General features: G+C 40.4%; 2 protein-coding genes across 9 annotated transcripts in view; one reads left to right on the top strand and one right to left on the bottom strand.

The window, feature by feature from the left end:
* On the bottom strand, positions 1-19,528 carry XRCC6 (X-ray repair cross complementing 6). Of its 7 annotated transcripts, none has more exons than XM_060245379.1 (14): positions 19,383-19,528; positions 17,545-17,634; positions 15,589-15,682; positions 12,051-12,163; positions 11,116-11,254; positions 8,744-8,998; positions 7,930-8,113; positions 7,513-7,699; positions 5,624-5,792; positions 3,761-3,922; positions 2,656-2,785; positions 1,441-1,541; positions 756-869; positions 1-364 (listed from the first exon to the last, which is right to left on the bottom strand). In XM_060245379.1, the coding sequence occupies exons 3-14, from the start codon at positions 15,665-15,667 to the stop codon at positions 165-167; spliced, it is 1,833 nt and encodes a 610-aa protein (XP_060101362.1). In that variant the 5' UTR covers positions 15,668-15,682; positions 17,545-17,634; positions 19,383-19,528; the 3' UTR covers positions 1-164. The 7 variants fall into 7 exon arrangements, with proteins under 7 accessions (XP_060101362.1, XP_060101361.1, XP_060101365.1 ...); XM_060245378.1 differs by lacking the exon at positions 19,383-19,528 and adding an exon at positions 19,198-19,265; XM_060245382.1 differs by lacking the exon at positions 19,383-19,528 and adding an exon at positions 19,073-19,149.
* The window catches only part of DESI1 (desumoylating isopeptidase 1), a 19,014-nt gene continuing 17,326 nt past the window's right edge, over positions 19,310-20,997 (top strand). Inside the window, exon 1 of one of the 2 annotated variants that reach the window (XM_060245386.1) lies at positions 19,310-19,785. In XM_060245386.1, coding sequence (XP_060101369.1) covers positions 19,695-19,785 — 91 coding nt within the window. In that variant the 5' untranslated portion in view covers positions 19,310-19,694. The remainder of the gene's footprint in view (positions 19,786-20,997) is intronic. The other variant, XR_009555750.1, reaches the window with a different exon arrangement.

Raw genomic sequence — 20,997 nt, forward strand, 5'->3', positions numbered from 1 at the left:
TTACAAAACATACGAATTTATTCAGACGCAAAAAAGGGAATACAAATGTTCATTTTAAAAGAACAGCCAAAACTGGCTTTTTTTCTACCATGTGAACATAACTTGATAACTATAAGACTGGGTGAAAAAGCCAAATGTCTGAATTTCTATAGAGAGCTCAGTTCTTAGTGGCTACTGAAATGTTCTGTGATTAAATCTAGAAGTTCTTGCTTCTTCCCACCTCCCTTCAGCCCATAAATCTTGCACACATCCTTTAGAAGTGGTACAGTGAGCTTCCCCAAAGTGCCTCTTCTAACGTGATTCTTTAGCTCCTCTTCAGAGATTTCTATCTTGGCTTTCTTTTCCAATTGTTCTGAGACACCGCCTGTTAAAAAAACATTGAGATCTATGTTTTACATACAATTTATCCAACAATTCAAGAATATATTCCTTTGCAAAATGTCCTGTATAGCTAAGTTACAAAATGTCTTTCACTCCAGGCACTGTTTATTCATAGTATCTACTGAATTGCTTAACTAGTTAGGTTTCACTAAGTGTTTTGATTGTTTATGATTCCTAAGGCAGATAGAATTGGAGTCAGGATAATTTAGCACCATTCTGGCATGAAATCAAAAGTAGGAAAGGATAGGTAGGATAACAGCAAACATCCCTCAAAAGGCAAACAAGTTAGAAAACAGTTGCTCACCTAGTAGTTTAATTAATACATAGGTGTACATCTCCATTCTACAGATTTTTGTGCCCTTTCGTAAGCTCACCTTGTTTACGTTTTGTAGCTTTCCCTTCAGGATCATAACCAGGTGGATAAACCAACTGCTTGAATTCCTCCACAAGGTTACCTATCCTGCAGTCCATTGCCTCAGTCTTCGGCACTGGAATATTAAAAAAATCACCGAAGCTTAAAAAAGAATTGCTGACTTACACTTAAGTATACTGAAGTGATGGTTTTATAAAGGAAAGGTTATGCAAAAATGCTTTGTAAACAAATTAAGAGACACATAAGAGAAACAAACTGTTTCTATTGCAAAATCTCTCTCCCTCCCTCCCTTTCTCTCTCCCTCTCTCTCTCTCTGCTTCTGAAATCTCATAGAAGGAAATCCTATGGCTAATCTATTTTAGGAATGAAAAATAAATACTTGGGTACTTTTAAAAAGAAGATCCAAAGGACAGATAACCTCTTCAGGAGATGAAGCTGTTCAGGGGAATGAAAATCTAGACTGAACTTCAGCTTTTAGGTAAGTAAATGTCCTGTATCCTGTTCATGGGCAGTCTTTAGCTACAGTTCAAAAGTGACAGGTTCAAGTTAATCCCAACTATATATTTTTACCCATGCAACACCACAGGTTTTAATAATTTTAAACACCTAATACCCAATAATTGTTTCCAAACATTTATGACTAAGAAAAAGCCAAATAAATCTTTTTCCCCCTGAATTAGTTTTACCTGTCAGATCTTCAACCTTCTCCGGTTCCATCAGGTCAAGTGCCAAGGCTTCCAAGTTCATATAGTGCTGCTGGAGAACTGGGTTCTCAAAGCTATCACTCCTATGGAAGACACCCCAGGGGAAAAGATGTCAAAACAGACGGTTCCAGCTCAGTCCTAACACGAATATCCTCAGATGGTTTTTCAAAGATATCTACAGCATTTCACTAAAAATAATCAGTTGTCTTGACTAATTGAAATGTCAGTTCTTGCTCTATTAAAGGTATATAAAATTATATCTAGAATAGGCTAATTTAACTCTGCTCTATGTAGTACAAACAGCAGGAATATCAAAACTAACATAGTACATTATGTCACCTGCTCCAGATGGTTTTAACTGTTTTAATTACTGAACCATTGGATTTTTAACTATTGTACTATGTTTTCTTTTGCTGTAATCTGCCTTGAGCCCATTTGCAGGGAGGGCGGAATAAAAATCTACATAAATAAACTCATTCTGTAGTAAACTATATGAGAGCATGACAAATCCGAATTAGTAGTGCTAGCCTTGTTCTTTATATACCATAGGCTTAGATGGCCCTTAGAATGACAGCTGCATTATTCTATTTGCATTCCCTAAGAGTATCTTTCTTCACTGAAAACCTGGAATGCCACAACATACATGACAAAATACTTATAAAGAGAAGCCTCAGCAGTTGTTGCACTTGAAGGCTGCAAACAACTTCCAGCTTTCCAGTATATGTTACTCAGGTTGTATGCTTTCAGTGTTACAATTTTGTTCATTTCCAAGCAATTCCTATTCACTACAATTAATCTCATCCATTCTTAATTTTTCTATAAAAGTAATTACTTATATACAGACACACTTTGGTTTAATTTCCAACTGTAAGACACTGTATCGTAACATGTTAGGAGGACTAGCCAAGTAAACAACAACACTTGAACAGGAGAACCTCAGCTTGGAATATGGGGATGCTTTGCCTGTCTTAAAAATAACATAGGATATAGTAATCTTCAGGTTTTTAAGGCCAATCTAAATATAGATTTCAGATTTGCTAACCAATGTTATAACCCAGAGAGTAGTTGCTGAGAATTACAGTCGTACTATACAGTAGTTAATAAAATGTTCATTGTGGATGTCTCTCTGGAACCACAAAAAACTGTTAAGGCGCATATATGCCATTCATTTTCTATTCATGTGGTTTTTCTATTCACCTGTACTTGAACCGAAGTTTCTGGACAATTTCCTTCATTTTGTCCACTTGTTCTTGATTAACTGGGACTTTCTCAGTAAAGTCAATGTTCCGTTTGTCATCAGCGTAAGGTAGGAAAAATAGATGAAAACCTACGAGAGGAAGAAACAAAATCAAATATCGGGAGAGAAGATACATGAAAGCATAAATGCAAATGGACCCAAATTCTACAAAGTCAAAACAAATAATCTCATTTTTCAGATTGCAGCACCCCAGTGGGTAATTTCTATGTTCTTGAAGCATGAGTGCAATCTTCATAAACAGCAATTTTTTAAAATATAGACTCTAACAGTGCTATGCTATTGTGTCTATGCCGATGGTCTTACCACCTCTGTATATTCTATTTGTTATATACACTACAAACTGGGACTAGTATGTCTGACATGTTTATACATATTAGCAGCTGAAATAATTTCTGCCTTTACTAGAACACACCACAGAAAGGTAATTTTCCCACATAGTTAAATTTGCTTCTGAAAAGAAATAAAAGGGAAACTGTTTACCCAGTCTAAATTCAGTGTTCCTAGTTGCTGTGACTGGATGTATACTGTTCTGCTGAAACAGACTTATATCATTATTAAACAAAGGTACTTGAAATACTGATAATGCTGTGTATTATTGATTATATAATTCTAAAAAGGTAGGATGATGTTAATCTATTCCAGCTGAAAGTAGTCTACGGTAGGCACTGAAAACCTCAGTTATGAGAGATGGAGAAAAATCTCTTGATATGTACTTTCCCCACATTGTGTAAAGACATTAACCTCCCCTAAATTAGATAACAGAAAATGTATTTACTTTATTTATATCCTGCGTTTCTCCCCAATAGAGACCCAAAGCAGTTTACACTATTCTCTCCTCCATTTTATCCTCAAAACCCGTGAGGCAAGTTATGCTCAGAGTGTGTAACAGGCCCAAGGTCACCCAAGTTTCCATGGCAGAGTGGGGAATCAAACCTGCGTTTCCCAGATCCTAATCTGACACTTTAACTGCTACACCATGCATCAGACAGATACAGCAGCACCTCTAGCCTGATGCACAGTGGAAAAGCCAAGAATGTCACTGACCTGGGGGTGCTGTCTGCACATTCTGCTCATCCAGGACTTCTTCTTGAGGGACCAGAGCTATGAACCTGGGAGGAGTATTGCGACGAGGGATGTACCTACAGATAGCCATTACTTCTTTCTCTAGACACTTGATTAGCAAAGCATTAAATAATGTAGTACTTCCTGTAAGAAAAATTTCATGCTTGTTATATTACATGATTCTGGTACCTGACACATCTTCGATATAAATGCAGACCTAAGTAGTTACAGGTAATTGTGTATTATGGTTGGCTGCCTGTATTTTCAAGACGACAGAACCAAATTCTGTTTTTAAATGTGCTTGCTTTCCAGACCATAGCAGTATTTTTAACATTTATATAATAAACTTCAAATATTCAAACTGGTTCACTTATATTACCTCAGCAATCATTACAACAGTTCTGTGAGACAGATACTTTTTATATATTTAAAATATATGTTGTGTTATTTACCATTAACATGTAAAACTTTTTTAAAAACTTGTATCAATAATGAATCCAGCATAATTTAAAACAAGGCACAATCAGCCCAAAACACAGCCAGTATTTCAAACTAGAACTCTAGCCACCAATTGTCAGCAAAAAACCACAGACCAAAGACCACATTTTAAACCTGCACAGATGGGGCCAATTATGCTTCTATTGCCAGAGTATTACAGTGGTGAAGACTATCACTGAGGGACATTGTTGCATACCCTTACATATCTGTAAAGGGGGGACAGGGAAGTAATGCAGGAAAAGACACTTGCCAGCTATACAGGTCTCAGACCTGTCAAAGCTTTAAATGCCAGTTTTGAAATGACAAGCAACATTTTGCAAGAGGAATCTTCAAAGGGAGCCTCATGTACAGCATGTTGCAATAGACAATGAAGGTTGCCACAACATAAACATCTAAGACTAAATCTTTGAAAGAAATAATCTCAGCCAAGTCACCTCCCTCAGATGGAAAGATGTTGCTTACCACTGCTGCCAACTGAGAATCCAACAGTATCAGAATCCTAGACTATGAACTTTGTCCATGAGCATTAATGTGTAACCCTATCCAGGATATGTAAAACCAATATCTCCAGTCATAAACTGGTCATCAAACCTCTGCTGGTGTATGGTTTGAAAGTTTTGACCCTCATCCAGTTCTTTGTATCTGGTCATCTGTGGATTTTACTGGTTCCCCTCCTGCTGCAGCCCAATGCCCCTCTTTCATTTTGTTCCTAGGATCAGCAGACACCCCCCCCCCGAAACAGCATGGGGGCAAAGTGGGTGGAAGAATAATCACTATCCCCTCCCAACAGCAATGAAATGCTGTTGGAAGAACTATATGGCTTGGATATAGTCTCTTATACCTATTTAAACATTCATTACCATCCCTGGATTTGATGTAAATGAAAAACAGAGTAAGCATCATAAGCATGTTGATGGCATTGTACTCCAAACTGCTCACTGATCAATCTTAGGGGTTGCATATCTCAAAAAGCAAAATCTTGTCCCAAAGCAGAGAAACTACTACCAGTGGCGCCCTCTAAAGACAAATAGAACCACTGCCAAACAATGTCCCCATCTCACATTCATCCCAAATGGTCCAGAATGACTAGCTTTCTACAGTTTAAAAAACTGAACAGACAGAGTTACACCTCCTCTGTTCCCAGTTCTAATGACAAGAGCCAACCAAAGTCCTTGAAAAAGCTTCAGCCCCAAATCTTATTCCGAATTCTGTCAGATATGGTTTCAGAAAAACTCACATCATCTAGGACTATTATCCCCATTTTTATATTTGAAATCCTATTCTAACCCCTGAAAAATATCCCACAGTAATAAAACAAGGTAGACAGTTCTTCCTGCATGTATTTACCACTGATCAAGGACTCCTCAGGATAGATGAACTGGGCAGGCTTGATGTGGTGATGTCGTTTCAGCATTACCAAAGGCTTGAAGCCAATCAGAAACAAGCCTTGTGAACCAAATCTCTTTACTTCTTCTGTCTCCTCTTTTTCCAACACTATCTGACGATTGCCATATGTCTAAAAAGGGGCCAGAGGGGTGGAAAAGAGAAGTAACTGCAAAAAGAAAGATGGCATCCAGTCTGAGTGAAGAAACATAAGGCTAGCTAAACCATGATGCCTGCAGGACCATCTGGTACATCAGATGTTTCATTCTTAGCAGCTTTAAAAAGAACATGACAAGTCTAAAGGATTCAATCACATATGCACCTTCCCACCAAGAAAGGCAGTAATGAAAGGGCTCCACTCCTTCCTCCTGTACATCTAATTAGCACTGTGATTATTCCATTCATATGCTGAAAACACTCCCATTTGTCATGTTTATCCTAGCCAGCATTATCAGTGTGAAAAAAATAATATCTGAAGGATCCACAAATCACATCAGGCTATGCTTTGGATGTGAACTGAGTACCCTGAAGCACAGCATCTAGTAAGGGACAATCCTTGCCCCTTCTCCCCAGCTCCAAATTTAAGAGGAGATCTGGAGTTTGTTTTGTTTTCAGGTAGCTTTGACCATTTCCAAAGTGTAACACAACAAAATAGCACCAGCCCTCCTCCTCCCAAGCTTGCACTCCAGAGAGAATTATTCTGACCTTGTGCCATGTTTCTGAAGTGCCCCTTCAGAACATCTCCAAACCACACACATTCTGCCCCAGCCTGAAAGAGAACTAGGGATCCTCACACTTGCCAGAAACATTAGTGATGCCTGTGGGGAGCCCATTCGTAGGACCCAGCACTATTTTCTTATGTATTTTGCTTATTTAAGAGATTTTTTTATCACAGCCACACTACCGACCTCAAAGTGGCCAACAACACACACATATAGTCACCCTAAAGAATAAATAAACCAGCCACACAGAAAACCACACCAACTAACTCAATGTTTTTGAAATGTTTGCCAAGTTTCCTTTAAAGTCCACCACCTGATCTAGAACATAAGGTAGATGTTTTGTTTCTTTCACATTAAAAACAAAAACAAGCAGACTCACCATATTAACAAAACCCAATCCGTGACCAACAGAAGAAAATTTAGTTTAACAAAATAGAAAATTACAAAAAGTACTTAAAACAAACTCCGGTGTTCAGCACATTATGACCAAGCTTGAAATATTTAATCAGAGATCCCAACATAAAGTCCATACGGTGTCAACTTCCTTCTTCCCTGAAACACCTGTTCCCCAAGCCAAACAGCCAGTCCTGGATTTCTTCCATCTCAAGAAAATAGGAACAACTTCAGAAGACCCCAAGGAGGATCATTTTTATGCCCCATTCAAGTACCACTTACTCCACCATAAAAGGACATTTAACTTGGAACCTCCCAACATTCTGTGACTGGCCATATGGCAGTACTTTTGTGGTCAGCTGAACCCCACAATCAGTGATGCCCACTGCCTGTTTTCAAAATTTAAAATGCTATAAGGCTCAATAAAGTCAGGAACTCCTGATCTCATCTATGTATCAATCCCAATCAGTACAATCCAGATGTTGTTAATGAAAGACAAATTATCTCTCAAAATCATCTTTGGTCAATAAATTGCATGCAAATGGGCCTTAAGGATCACAAAAGGACACAGTGAATGGAGCAGTTGCTACAGGCAGTCATAGACCAGACTGTTACAGCCTGTCAATCATGATCTATGATATGATTTGTGCCTGAAAGGCTTCCCCAGATAGAACTACAAGTTTTCTGACATAAGAAAATTCAGGGAAGAAGGGCAATTAAATTTTCAAGATACATTACCTGAGACCTCTTGGTATCACTAGGGAGAAGTAAACTACCTGTCTCTCGATTAAAGGTTCGGGTTTTTGTTTTCACTGGCTCATTAGTTTCCCTGTAAAGTTTTACTGGAGGTTGCTTGAAAGCTTTCTGGACTAGGTTGTAAATGCCAACAGCAAGAGCTGTATCTTTTCCCAAGTAGAAGTTCAGCCTGTGAAGAATCAACAAATATAGATTCAAATAGAGAAACCATATACCATATTTCAGTTTTCATTTTTAAAAACGAAGCACGTCAAACAGAATAAACTTTCCATAATTTAATATTACATACCATTTTAATAATTATCCAGCTCTTGTTTCCTAATAAATCTGTTCAATTTAGAAGACTGCCTCTTCCTTCAGCAGCTGATCAGGATAAATTCAGTTTCTCTTGATACTCACCGGGACAAAGCTCGCTTTCTGGTCTCCTTTGCTCTCACTTTCTTCATGAGGTCTTCTAACTTGCTGGATTCTCCAAACTGCACACCTAAGTCCTCATCTTCTGCAGTGTTAATGATATCCCTATAGAACAAGGCGATATCAAACCCCGCAAGCTTCTTCAGGTGCATTAAATCGAGGTAAATACCTGGAGTTAAAGTAGAATTGGAGAAACATAACCAATTTCCTGAGAATACTAGGACAAACATTTTACAGGTCTTCATTTTGCATAATAGCTTAAACAGTCAAAGAATAAGAACAAATCCTAAGTAAAAGGGGAAAGTAACCAATTTCCTGAGTATATTAGGAAAACCTTTCACAGGTCTTCATTTTGCAGAACATCATAAATAGCCAAAGAACAAAGATCCTAAGAGAGAGATTGAAGGGGTCCATATATTTTTTTTCCTACTTCAAAGAAAAATAATCTTAGTACTAAACCAATCAAATTATGTTTGGCAATGAATCAGAGAGAACATGTCCCCTGCTTTAGGGTCACTTTCTCTGTCACAAGTATTAATCAGAGGAATGTTTCCATGACATGAAAAGTTTGTCTAGTAATAACTCAAACATGGATATCAATTTTCAGTAAATCCTTATACAACATTTCTGATACCCAAAACTGAGTGACAAACCCTAAGATTATTTCTACCAAACTTCACTGGAGTCAATCATGTATCTGTGCTGGAGTCAATCTCAAGTCAGTATTCTTAAAATGGAATTGAGTAAACACTGCTTGGCTGGTTGAAAGGAAGCAAAATTTTCAAAACAAAATACTGACCTGTTTCTCGAAGATCAGCAGCTTTAGTCCGAGCAAACTTGGCTTTGACAGTGTCGTTACCATGAGGATTGTCATCATTGGTGAACAGCATGACCCTCTTGTGACTCATCTTAAGGCGGACTTCACTGAAGAGATTGGAGCAAACCCAGAGTGCTTCGCCCAATGAGTAGTCAGCACTATGGCCAATTGACTTGCGGAAAAGTGCTCTTCCCTGCTCTCCTTTATATTTGCCTAGTTCTAACACTCGTTTTGCCCCTAATAGTAGACAACAAAAACCAAATGCAGGTGACTATGGTTTACCCACATCATAACCGAACAGAAGGGCAGATGATAGCTGCTCTTCTATACCTAGCAAATTTTTACACATCATTCACTATGCTCAACCTTTTAGTCTAGTATCAGTTTCTTATGCTTTTTATATCAGTTAACCAGGATGGATTGGTAAAGCTTTTGTACTGTTGCTGCCAAGTGTCTGCATAAGCTTTAAAAAGACAATAATTAAAAATTGTTTAAAAGACTCCTGTTGAAGAGGCTTAAGCATGATACAAATGCAAGGACAGAGAAGAACAACAGAATGGAAAATATTAACAGAAGAGAGCTGAGGCCCATCACATCAATGCGCCTCTTGTTTTAAGGGCCAATTAACATGACTCTAATAGCAGGAAGAAAAAAACAAAGCAGGATGACATGATCCATAAGCTGTAGTCAGATCCCATTCAAGTCTTCCCATGTTTGAGGTGCCACAATACAAATTCCATAAATGGATTGAAGAGGGCATGCAAAGCATATGGTAGACTACTACCTCACAACTACTTCACTGCAGCCTAAACTGCAACACAGCCCAAGTTACCCCAGATAAACCCATAAAAGCCACTTTTGTTGTATTGCAAATATCTGAACACAGAAACAGCAAAGAGGTTTCTTCTTTGAAATGCTGCTGATGTCAAATTTTATTAATTCTTTGCCTTTTAGGCATCATATGGAATATAATACAGGCCTCCTAACCTTTAGCTTTTGAGTCAGCACAGACTGGAAGGCCAATTTAAGTGAAATGTCAGGCATTTGGGGAAAGGCTGGCAAATTGTGGAACAAGAATGAAACCAAAGAAAAATCATAGCCAAGCAGGAAAAAATTCCTGATCAATAATATAAAGCTAGTCAGGGGTCTACGAAGAATGTTTTGATCAGGCTTCATTTTGGGGCAGGAGCTCATAGGAGCACAGCTCTAGAACCTCTAAATTTTATTGTACTCTTTCTTTCATCGTTGTACAACATTTCTGATACCCAAAACTGAGTGGGCTTCATTGTTCAAAGCCCCTGTGAGAATTCTGCTGAACTCTTAAGATCTGACAAATTTTCTAATATTTTTCCTCACAAAAAATTGGAAAATAACCAAACATATAAAGCAGATAAATGGAAAACTTCATTATGCCGCTGTGGCCACACAGGAGAAAGTGATGGGAGTAAGGTTTTATTATGACAATCATAATTCAAGAATAATTTTAAGGTAGATGCTAAACTGGTATAATTTTAGTTCTGTCACTTCTTCTTCTACAAAATGACCCCTGGTTTTGATAAAATAACAAATGCCAATTCCTGTGATAAGAATGTAGTGATCTGTGTTCCACTAAGTAATCATGATATAGTGCACCTTTCATCTGATTAAGAGATGTTTCATGTAACTAATTTTCAGAGCTGGGCCTATTCCTGACACTAACATATTTAAAGAGATATGATGCATGTGTATTTAGGGAGGGCTGGTACACAGGTGTAAGATGGATAAAGAGGGTAGAATAGATAACCAAACAGGAGAAATAAGCTTTATAATTTAAGAGTTGGTTTAATCTAGAACCCAAATTCAGATCAACAGATAGAGACCAATCAGAGGTTACTACAACTTTGAGAGTCTAATAAGCAATGAATAAAGGGGACATGAATTTAGAGGAAAGCAGAGCAGTGCCAGTCTGATGGGAGTTCAAAGTTTAATCCACCCAGGCGATGAACAGAGTTCTATCTTGGAATTGCCAAGCAAGCCTAGACAATAACGCCGAGTTAATCTGGTGAGCTAGACAAGGACTAGATATGCTATAGGAATATTTTATAAGGTGCACTATGAGCGATAAAGTGTGTATTACATAATCTAATCTTATTCTGTTTCAATTGTAATCAAGTACAAGCCACCAAAAGTAAAAAAATTCCCAACATACTGAAAAGTCTACTGAGGGCAAGTCTTACTAAATGAGTAATAATCGGCAATATTTTGTGAGGAAAAACAAGGCAGTGGAAAAATCTGAATTCCAGCAGAGCAGTCAACAGAACATTGCTGTTTAATGCATATTCTCTCCACAGATTAGCTTTACAGACTCCCTTTACCTGGATTGTCCAAATCCTGAAGGATATAAATGTGCTTAAAGTCCACGGAATTCTTGTATTGCTCAGTGCCATAAAACACCACACCAACAAGGTCCCTGTCATGACTGATGATCTTGTTTGTGTACACATTCTGAATGCACTAGAAAAAAAATACAAGTTAGCTGGAAAAAGAAAGGAAACGGCTATAAAAATTAGAACTCTGCAGTTTCTATTTTTAAGGGTTATAACAATGTTTTGAACTACGATTCACAAGACATTAATCTAGATGGTTGTATTAGAAATCTGATATTGCTTTATAGAGAAATCTTTTTTGATATTTCCAGAACAATCCTGCTCACATTTACTTGGACTCAGCCCTACTAAATACAGTAGGTCTTACTTCTGAGTAAGCATGCACTTTCAAAGCATGCACAGTACTTTCAAATTTTAAAAAAAGGATAGAACTATGCTGCATGGTACTTAAGAAGATGCCCATCCCCACAGGATCTCAGTATCATAACAATATGTATTTCTAAATATATAATGCAATTTCAGTTTCTAGGAATTAGTAGACCTTAATATATTGTATTGTCGCATCACATGGGAAATATACAATCTCCTACCTTTCCAAGCATTTAAAAATCACCTGTGGATGAAGACAGAATAATTTCAGAGGCTATTCCTCTGCCTGCAGATTTGTGTGTTCTTTCTAATCACAGATAGCATCTAAACTATATACAACAAAATGTTTAAATAACAAAAAAAATGTTGAAAGAGCATCGGTTTTATCTTCCTTTCAATGCTTTATACATCCCAGGTAGTACATAGACAACACAGAGATAAACAGAACAGACTGACAGCCTCTGGTGAATAACTTCCACTAATGTAGTTACAAGATGGGATCTTTCGAATTATATGATATGTAACCAACATTAATTTTTAAATGGCAGTCTTACCTGGATTGTCATATCAAAAGGAGACAAGTCATCATTATCATATGTGTTAAACATGGCTCTTGAAGCATCCACCAAGAAAACCAAGGTGTCCCGACCAGCATATTTATATTCTCCTGTAGAAGACGAGGTCAAATCAGTAAATGAATTATGCTCTTACCCAGTTCTTATATTGAAACGTGTTGCTTGCACTGTGTGAATATTAGCAGCATGCCAATAATGGTTAATGGTGTGGATGCTACCACTGCCCTTCCATTCCAGCCTAAGGAGTCTTCCTTTGATAGAAGAGCTACTTAAGTCTGAGAACTTCCTCAATTCCAAGAGTGTATTCATACCAATATTTTTTGATGCAGAACTCTGTTGTTGTAACATCTTTCCATTCCAGTAAAATTTCTATAAAACTTTTTTCTGAAAATCAGAACGTTTAAAAATTCATTCAAACTATTTCGTCATGTCTAATTGGGGACCTAGATCTAGGTGGGTTCCCCTGTTTCTGTGCTGCTTTGGTGGGCCAGGCCTGCCTACTTTTGCCCTTAGCCCTCTTTTGAGGTGAGGCCAAACACAAGGAGGAGGAAGAGGGAGAACGATGACATCTCTTCCCATTAGTTTTCCACAGCTCTAATAACTCTCCTTTAAGGTCCTCTTTTAAAGACACACAAAAATCATGGGGCATGAGGATGGGAATAAGCTCCCTTTGATCATCTATTAATTGCCTGCTCATTTGGTCTACTCGGGAGTCGCGTGTAGTGCCAGTTGTGCTCACCACAGGCTGTGCTTGAAGCCCCCGCCCTGCCGAAACACCACTCTCACCGCTCGAAGCATTCACTATGGCTTGCTGCTTCGGGAACTCACTCCTCTTCTCCTGAGTCCCGGTGCCCTCAGCAGCCTTCATTTTAGCACGCTTTACAGACAGGCAGCTAAATGGCGTTTTTGCCGACATGGAGACCTGAGCAGACCACGATTGGTTCGTGCCAGCTCCGTTCTCCTCTCCTGCTTCTAGGGGCTCCTGTTCCCCTTCTGAGAGGAACTCGTCACTGCTCTGAGGCATGAAGACGTGGGCTAGTAGTCTAAAAGGCCTATGCTCCAGGGCCTGTGCCTCAGTGGAGCAGGCAAAAAATGGTGGGCGGGAAAGGAGAGGGGGCAATAGAAATACGACACACAACGAAAGAGAAAGACTAGAAGAAAAGGATAATTGGTTTTTTTTAAGGTATAGGAAAGGATATAAGAAGATAAAAAACAGATGAATAAGCAGAAAGATTGGACACATTCTGAAGAGATGCTCTCCCTACTGAGGCAGGAAACAAATGGAAGAGAGTGGGTGATTCCTAGCAGGAAGTTAAAAAATTGTTCCTGCCTCCCAACAAGTAGGATGGGAAATCACCCACAAGGTGTCCGACTGCCTCAGAGGGAGAACATCATAAGCTTTCTCTGCACCACAACTTCTAATTTCAATCACAGTATCATTCTACAAAAGTAAGATGCAGCAACAGGGGAGTCATCTTTAAATTTCTGTTTCAACAACAGTGGTTTTGGTTTGTACAACCGTGCTATCTTTGATTCAAGAAGTCAGCTCTTTAGGTTGCAAATTCAATATTAATTATGCAAAAAATGGTTGCTCCAAGCATTGTAGCCACTTCTTTCCTTACACTGTTCTGAAGTATGACAGGATAAAGGAAATCTTTATCTTCCATACTGCTAAAAATCCCCTTTTAGTTTATTTCATGGAGAAATCTTATATTTTCACTATGCTAAAGCAGTGTGACCCCACAAAGATAGTCTTCTGCTTACATTATCTGCATGCAGAACAGAAAATGTGAGCAGGAAGCCAATAACTCCTTCAATTAGAAGAGTTATATGCAGCAAGATAACTAACAAGAACAGCATAGGAATATAAACAGCCAATAACCCATTTGGTGGCAATAAGATGACCAGCAGCAACTGGGCCTTAGTACAGAGCAGCAGAGGACTGCAGGGCTGTACTTTTAGTATACACATTATCTTCTGGGCCACACACAGCTGACCAAACCAACTGAAGAATGTGTACTCATTTATGTCCTTAAGCTTAAAGATGAAGGCCAATAAAGTCAAAATTATAAAAGCTGAGTATTTATTCAGAATAATGACAACTATATGTTTTGCATACATAGGGTTAGATTCACACTATATTTACCATTAGCAGAATGGAACATTCCTGCATCCTCCCTCCCATTGCAGCCCACTGATCTCTTATGAAATGCTGCTCCTGGAGTTTAAGGTAGCAACATGAGGGGGAGTCTGCAGCAGGAAGAGGGAATCAGTAGAAATTGCTCATTTTTCATCAACAGAAACTTAAATCAACCCATATTATCCTCAGTGTGTATTCTAAGAGATGTGTTGAATTTTTTGAATTTTTATTGCAAAGGACAGATAGCAGTAAGACAAAAGTGGTGGTAAATGCCTGGAAGTCCTAGAGCAGGGGTGGCCAACAGTAGCTCTCCAGATGTTTTTTGCCTACAACTCCCATCAGCCCCAGCCAGCATGGCCAATGGCTGGGGCTGATGGGAGTTGTAGGCAAAAAACATCTGGAGAGCTACCGTTGGCCACCCCTGTCCTAGAGAAAAGCCTGTAGGACTGGCATACCAGTCATCTGACAGCCTATTCTTTGACTGTAGTCAAATATTGTCAAATACTTGTATTTTTAAATTGTCAAATAAAACCAAGAATGCCACTATAATGCTTACTTTTCTATTTCACAATGGCATAATCTACTAAGGAGGGCAGAAGTAAGGGCTGCTCAACCCCTATACCTGCAGCTGTCAAAGGCTATTAACATAGCAAAGCTTCTGCCGGTTAACTGAAGGCATCTTCAAATAGGAAGAACTGGCCTGTTTCCTAACTGGGCACTACTGCCTTTAAAAACTGGGATTTGCCTCTTAGTAACTACTGTAACTTTGCTTTACTTGTTTTAACTTTTTTTCAATATTGCAGCTGCAGGCTGATCTTAGCGTCCCAAGATAAAAGTAAAAGAACAAACCCGTTCAGTGAACCATCCACATTTATAAGAAACCTTATGTAAGAAATAGGCCATTAATTTTAAAGTTAATCTTACTGTTTCACAAGGTTAACAGATTAGTTTTATGTAATTTGCACACGTATCAAAACTGTTGATGATTAAAATATCTTAATGTAAAATATATCTTAAAATACCAGAACTCTAGTTGAGACTAACTGATCAAATCTGAAGAAAACTGACAAAACCTGTCTTGGCTAATCAAACAGCCAGTCCTACATACAGATCTTAAAAACTGCAGCCTCTAATCAGGAAGTTTTTTCAGATGCTACCTGCTCATCTAAAATAGGCACTACCTACATATGTTACTTATTTTTGTCAGTAGACAGCTTTTTTAAAAAACCAAGACTTACCTTAGTATTGTGCAGACTTACCTTTGTTTTCTCACAAGTGGATCCCTGCCTGTACTAGTTGTTCTGAGGCCAGTGGCAACTTCAGTTCAGCACTTCTCTATGTTAAAATAACAGCAAAAGCCTCCAGGATGACTCTTACCAATGGTTTCAACTTCTCCATCTTGATCCTCTTCTTCTTCACCTTCTTCATGCTTGTAGTATGATACCCAGTCTGACATGGCTTCCACGTCTCACTACAGACAACAGAAGAAGTTAGTAAATACTGTTTAGCAAGTTAGTCCAAACTCATTAGTCTAAAATTAATTTTGAGTGCATAGTTAAGTCTCCCTCCCTACAATCTCTTCACTCAAATTAGCAGGCTTTTATGGCTGTTTGGTGTAGTGGTTAAGAGTGTGAACACTAATCTGAGAAAACCAGGTTTGATTCCCCACTCCTCCACATGTAGCTGCTGGTGTGACCTTGGGTCAGTCACAAGTTCTCTCAGATCTGTTCCCTCAGGAGCAGTTCTCAAAAGAGCTCTTTCAGCCCCACCTACCTCACAGGGTATCTGTTGTGGGGAGGGGAAGAGAAAGGAGAACACAAGCCACTCTGAGTGAAAGGTGAGGTATAAAGCACCTCTTCTTTTTCATTTAAAAAGGAGATTATGCAAGGGTCTGGGTTTTGAAACCCAAGGCTATCTTTTTAATTACAATGGCTAGTATCAAGCCACTCACAAAGCAGCCCTTGAAGAAATGGGGCTTCCCTCTCTCATTGCAGCCCACTGAGTCCTCCCTTTAAAAAAAAGCAGACCCTCAGGAATAGTGTAAGAGGCAACGTAAAGGTCAGAAATGAGCAGAGGAAAATCAGCAGAAACTGCCATCTCTGTTTCTGATGACAAGAGTGCATTGAAGTTTTTTACAGTATGTGGTTGGATACAAAACAGTGACTCTGTCAGCACACTGTCTACTGTGCTAAAAGAATTTTGTAAACTCACCACACCACATGGAATAATAAAACAACTCTACATAATATTAGCTTAAGAGGAAAAGTGTGAAGATCAGCATACAAAATGAGATTATTATACCTGTATCAACCTCCCCACAACAGCTGTTCTCTTTGCAACATTAACATAGATTGTCTGTAGAAGCTGATTCCACAATTGTTAAAAATCACTATCCTGCCTCTAATAATCACTGCCAGCCAATCAGACTCTTTGTTAATCAGAAATGTCATACATAAGGAAGTGATGTTGAAATAACAAATCTGTTCCTGACCACCTAAATCAGTGGCCCCCAAACTTTTTTGTCCCAGGGACAGGCCCAGGGCTGGCCAGCCCCAGAGCCGGCGGCCACCACCCCCCCCCCCCCCGGTGCTTCCTCCCCCGTTTCCTCGTCCTTCCTCTGCCCCGCCCCCCACAGCCTTGCCACCCTGTTTTTACCACTTTAAAGCCAGGGAAGGTGAAGTGCCTTCCAGACCGACCTACCCCCTTACAGATCAGCTGATCCAATCAGCCGGGAAAACCACAGCAGTGCAGCTGTTTCAGCTGTTGCTCACCGCTGCTGCCGTGGTTTTCCCCGCTGATTGGATCAGCTGATCGGCAGGGGAGGTTGGACTAGAAAGCGCTTCATAGTGCCTTCCCCAGCCTTAAAGTGGTATAAACAGGTGGGGGGACAACGAGGCTGCGCGGGGGGGGCGGATGCGCGGCCCACTTGGAAACAGGCCACAAACCGGTATCGGTCCGCAGCCCGGGGGTTGGGGACCCCTGACCTAAAGCCAAGCAAGGCTTACACCACTTGCAGAAGATACATTCATCTGCTTCACTATAACAATAGGTAGGTATAGAATGAAAAAAACACTGCCAAACTACTAATATAAATTATAATGTACAACAATCAATCCAAATTCATCACAATACATTCAATGTACAGAAATTTCATTTAACAATCTCCCAATAAAGTACATATCTCAATTAAAGTGCTTGTGTCAGAGTCTATAAATATTTCAATCAGTGGTGCCATAAATGTTCTTCCATGGCCCTCTTTGCTGAATTCAACTATAACAATGACAGATACACTTTTTAATGCTCATGGAGTAATATCAATAGGGAACCACACACCTTCACAGTACGAGGAACCAGAAGATGAAAGCATAGATTTGGCATATCACTGTGAAAGAGATACGGGATGCTGAGATCTTGCTTCAGAAACTGAAACAGCAAGAACAGCTCACATATAAACTATTTCCAAAACAGTGAACCACCTGCATATTTGAGTTTTGCAGTTCAATCCTATGCATGCTTACATCCCACTGAGTCCAGCAGGATTTATTTCCTATCCACAGGATTCATTCTTCAAAAGAAGTGTATTACACTATCAAGAAGTCTTCTGCCCCTTGCCATCCTAACTGGTACATAATCAGTAAGAAGGCAAAGGCCCTTGGCTGATCTCAGAGTTTGTTTACACACCGGTGGATGAGCTTGGCATATTGGGATCACGCCTTGTAACATATGCTTATATCTGCTTCATCCTCAGTGAAACACATTTGATGAAGACAACTTCTGGACCCAAAAGTTCATATCTCAACAGAGTCAATATGGTGTAGTGGTTAAAAATTCCTGGACTAGGATCTGGAAGACCCAAGTTCAAATCCTCATTCTGCCATGGAAGTTCACTAGGTAACCTTGGGCCAGGCCCTCTAACCTACCTCATAGGGTTGTTACAAGGATAAAATGAAGAGGGAAATGTTATAAGCTGTTTTGGGGTTAAGAGAGTAATACAGCTGCTCTCCTGGAATGGAATCAAGCAAGAGACACATTTAACAGGACAATCCAGAGACCAACTGCCAATTCAGCAGGATCTCACACTGTCAATAGCCTGGAATCACTTAATACAGTTGGATCAGTGTTTCCCAACCTGTGCACTGGGATCCAAAAGTGGTTTGCAAAGCCTCTGAAAGTGGGTCAAGGGTCCTCTTGAATCCCTTCAATTGCTCTCTTTTGTATTTTGGAAACCAAGATATGACCCTGGAAACAGTATCTTCCATATCATGTTAGCTGGTGTTTTTTCTTCATTGCATACATGGTGATCAAGTAAAACATGTTCTGATAGATACTAGAACGTTTCTTAGAACCTTAGGGGGGATTAAAGGGAATAATGGAGGAGAGGGTGGTCAAAAGCTGGAATGTAACCTCCAAATGCAAAGGCTGTATATGTCAGAATTTCTCTTGCTTGGGGTTTATAGCGGTGGCAGCTGAACCCTTTGAGTGCCATTTGTTGGTTTCTCACAAGCATCTGGTTCGTCATTGCAGAAAAAGGAATGCTGAACTTTATGTATGTCAATGTCATAGCTTCCATAGGGTACAAAACAAAAACTGGGCCAGTCCTGGATAGGTACCAAGTAAATTTGGACAGAAAAGGTTGGGAAACGCTGATCCAGACCAAATAGAGAGAATCGTGAGGAAACGCCCGCATATCAGGCCTAGGCCGCAGCAACCAGAAAGCGGGGGAAGGAACTTCCTTATCACCAGCCCCGCCTGCCTTGGGAAGATACTTGTTCGCAACCACCTCCAAGTACTTCAGCGCGCCTGCCCCTCCCCCCTTACCGTTAACCGAACCCCTTACACAGAAAAATCCCAACCGCCTTACACCCTCGGGATTCTGCAAGTGCTTCTTTTCCTTTCCCAGGCGCTTCAGCACCGGAACTTCAGTGTGACCTGTCAGTCACGCCCAGCCTCCACCCCCAGTAGCACAATGGTCAAAGGGCAAACTACCAGTAGGAAGCGACATGTTTCTGCCTCCGCGCAGAAATCCTGCGGACTAACCTAGATTTGACTGCGAGACTTCTTACCGCACAGTTACCAGATCAAGCCGCGCCCCCAAGACGATATAACTCCTCCCACGCCCTCCATATTCTAGCCAATAGCCCGCGGCCATTGTCCCCATTTGCTCCGCCCACCTGGAGTAGCGTATTCACTACCTAGCTCCGCGTTCTAACTCTTAGCTCCGCTTCCTCGCAGAGACTCAGCGACAGGCGGCGGAGCTGTCAGCTGTGTGGCGGTGGCGCATGCGTAGAGGGGACGTTCTTTCGCTCGACCCTCCTCCTCCCTTCTGTCAGTTGGCTTATAACACCAGCAACTGCCGGAGAGTGGGGGGTGGGCTGCAGGAGCCGGCTTGGCTGGGTTCTTCCTTTCCTTCTCGAACTCCTCCTTTAGGAGATTCCCCGTCGTTCTTAGGACTTCCCAAGTAATCCCCCACTCCTCTTCATGCCATGGACTCTCCTCCGATGCTGTACCCTGTGAAGCTCTACGTTTACGACCTGTCCAAGGGCATGGCTCGGCGCCTCAGTCCTATCATGCTTGGTAAGGTGGGGGGAGAGGAAGGGAGGGAGTGAAGACCCACCTGCAGCCGCCCCCTCAGTTTCTGCCCTATTTCCCTCCCTGGTTCCTTTGCCCTAGCACTGTGGCGAAGGACCTCAGTTTTTCCACTGACCGGCGAGGAAAAGAGATGCGAGCTTTGGCGAGCATGCCTAATCTTCGAAGGCTGATGCCCCAAAGTGATGGGAGGAGAGAGTCTGGTCGCAAAACGAACTGGTCCTTTCGCACCACCTCTTCTTTCCCCTCTCCTCATCCGTGACCCAAAATGGGGGGGGGGGGGGCGGTGTTTGGGCCTTATAAGGTTGGGTTTGGTGAGCATGGTGTCACACCACTGGTGTGGCCATGGGATGGAGAGTGTTTAAAAAGAAAAAACTTGGTAGTGGTGCCTCTTTCTGTTTCTGCATATCATGATGATAGAGACATATCTGTGCCTATCTGGATGCCCAGGGCCTATTAACTCAGAAGCATCTCACTTTTTTGTGTGTCGATGTGTGTGCACAGGTGTAGTGGCTGGAGAAAAAAAAATCAGACCTACCATCAGATGAAGCTCACTATGATATATTGTTTTTTCCCCAAAAAACCATAAAAAATTGTACCTGAATAATTAGTAGGCCTTTAAGTAAGGTGACTCTCCATATTTTAGAGACACAATTGTGTCCTTTTTCACAGGGGTGAAAGGTGGCTGAAGATCATCTCTGGTTTATAGCACTGAGCTTGAATAACAACTTGAAATATTGGGGTTGCAGTTCAAAGTCACCGGCATGCAACACCTGTGCACTCAAAATCTATTGTGTATAATTCCAGAACAATAGTTGTTTTAAAATGTAGGAGCAAAAAAAAATTGTAAGATGTCAAAATTGTTTTCCCCTTGTATATATATCTGCCATGAATGCTAGCTGCTTAGTCATGTCAGCTTTTAACTTAGTCATATGTGCTTTAACTAGCGGGTGTGCTGTCAGTACTCTTCCCCCCTCCCCCATGATTGTTGGAGCTAAGTAATTCAAGTTCATTTAGTGAGTCTGGAAGAAGAGGGCTTGTTTTTAGGGATATGATTTTGCTCAGTATATCATTTAATTTATTTTCCCTTAAAAGGAACTCTGAGCCTTCCCTGATCCATTCCTTGCTGATGTTGCTGGTACTAGGTTAGTTATGGGACAAATCACCTTTGTCTGTTTTAACATGCATATAGTGCAATTG

Source organism: Heteronotia binoei, chromosome 8 (assembly GCF_032191835.1).
Source record: "Heteronotia binoei isolate CCM8104 ecotype False Entrance Well chromosome 8, APGP_CSIRO_Hbin_v1, whole genome shotgun sequence".
Classification (NCBI taxonomy): domain Eukaryota; kingdom Metazoa; phylum Chordata; class Lepidosauria; order Squamata; family Gekkonidae; genus Heteronotia; species Heteronotia binoei.

What these genes read in the sequence shown, in the direction of transcription:
- XRCC6 (XM_060245379.1), bottom strand. Translation starts at nt 15,667, where the DNA reads ATGTCAGACTGGGTATCATACTACAAGCATGAAGAAGGTGAAGAAGAA. An exon ending in TGAGGAGTCCTTGATCAGTG is followed by an intron (nt 3,923 to 5,623) that starts GTAAATACATGC and finishes TTTTTCTTACAG; the next exon opens with GAAGTACTACATTATTTAAT. An exon ending in AGCTACAAAACGTAAACAAG is followed by an intron (nt 365 to 755) that starts GTGAGCTTACGA and finishes TTTTTTTAACAG; the next exon opens with GCGGTGTCTCAGAACAATTG.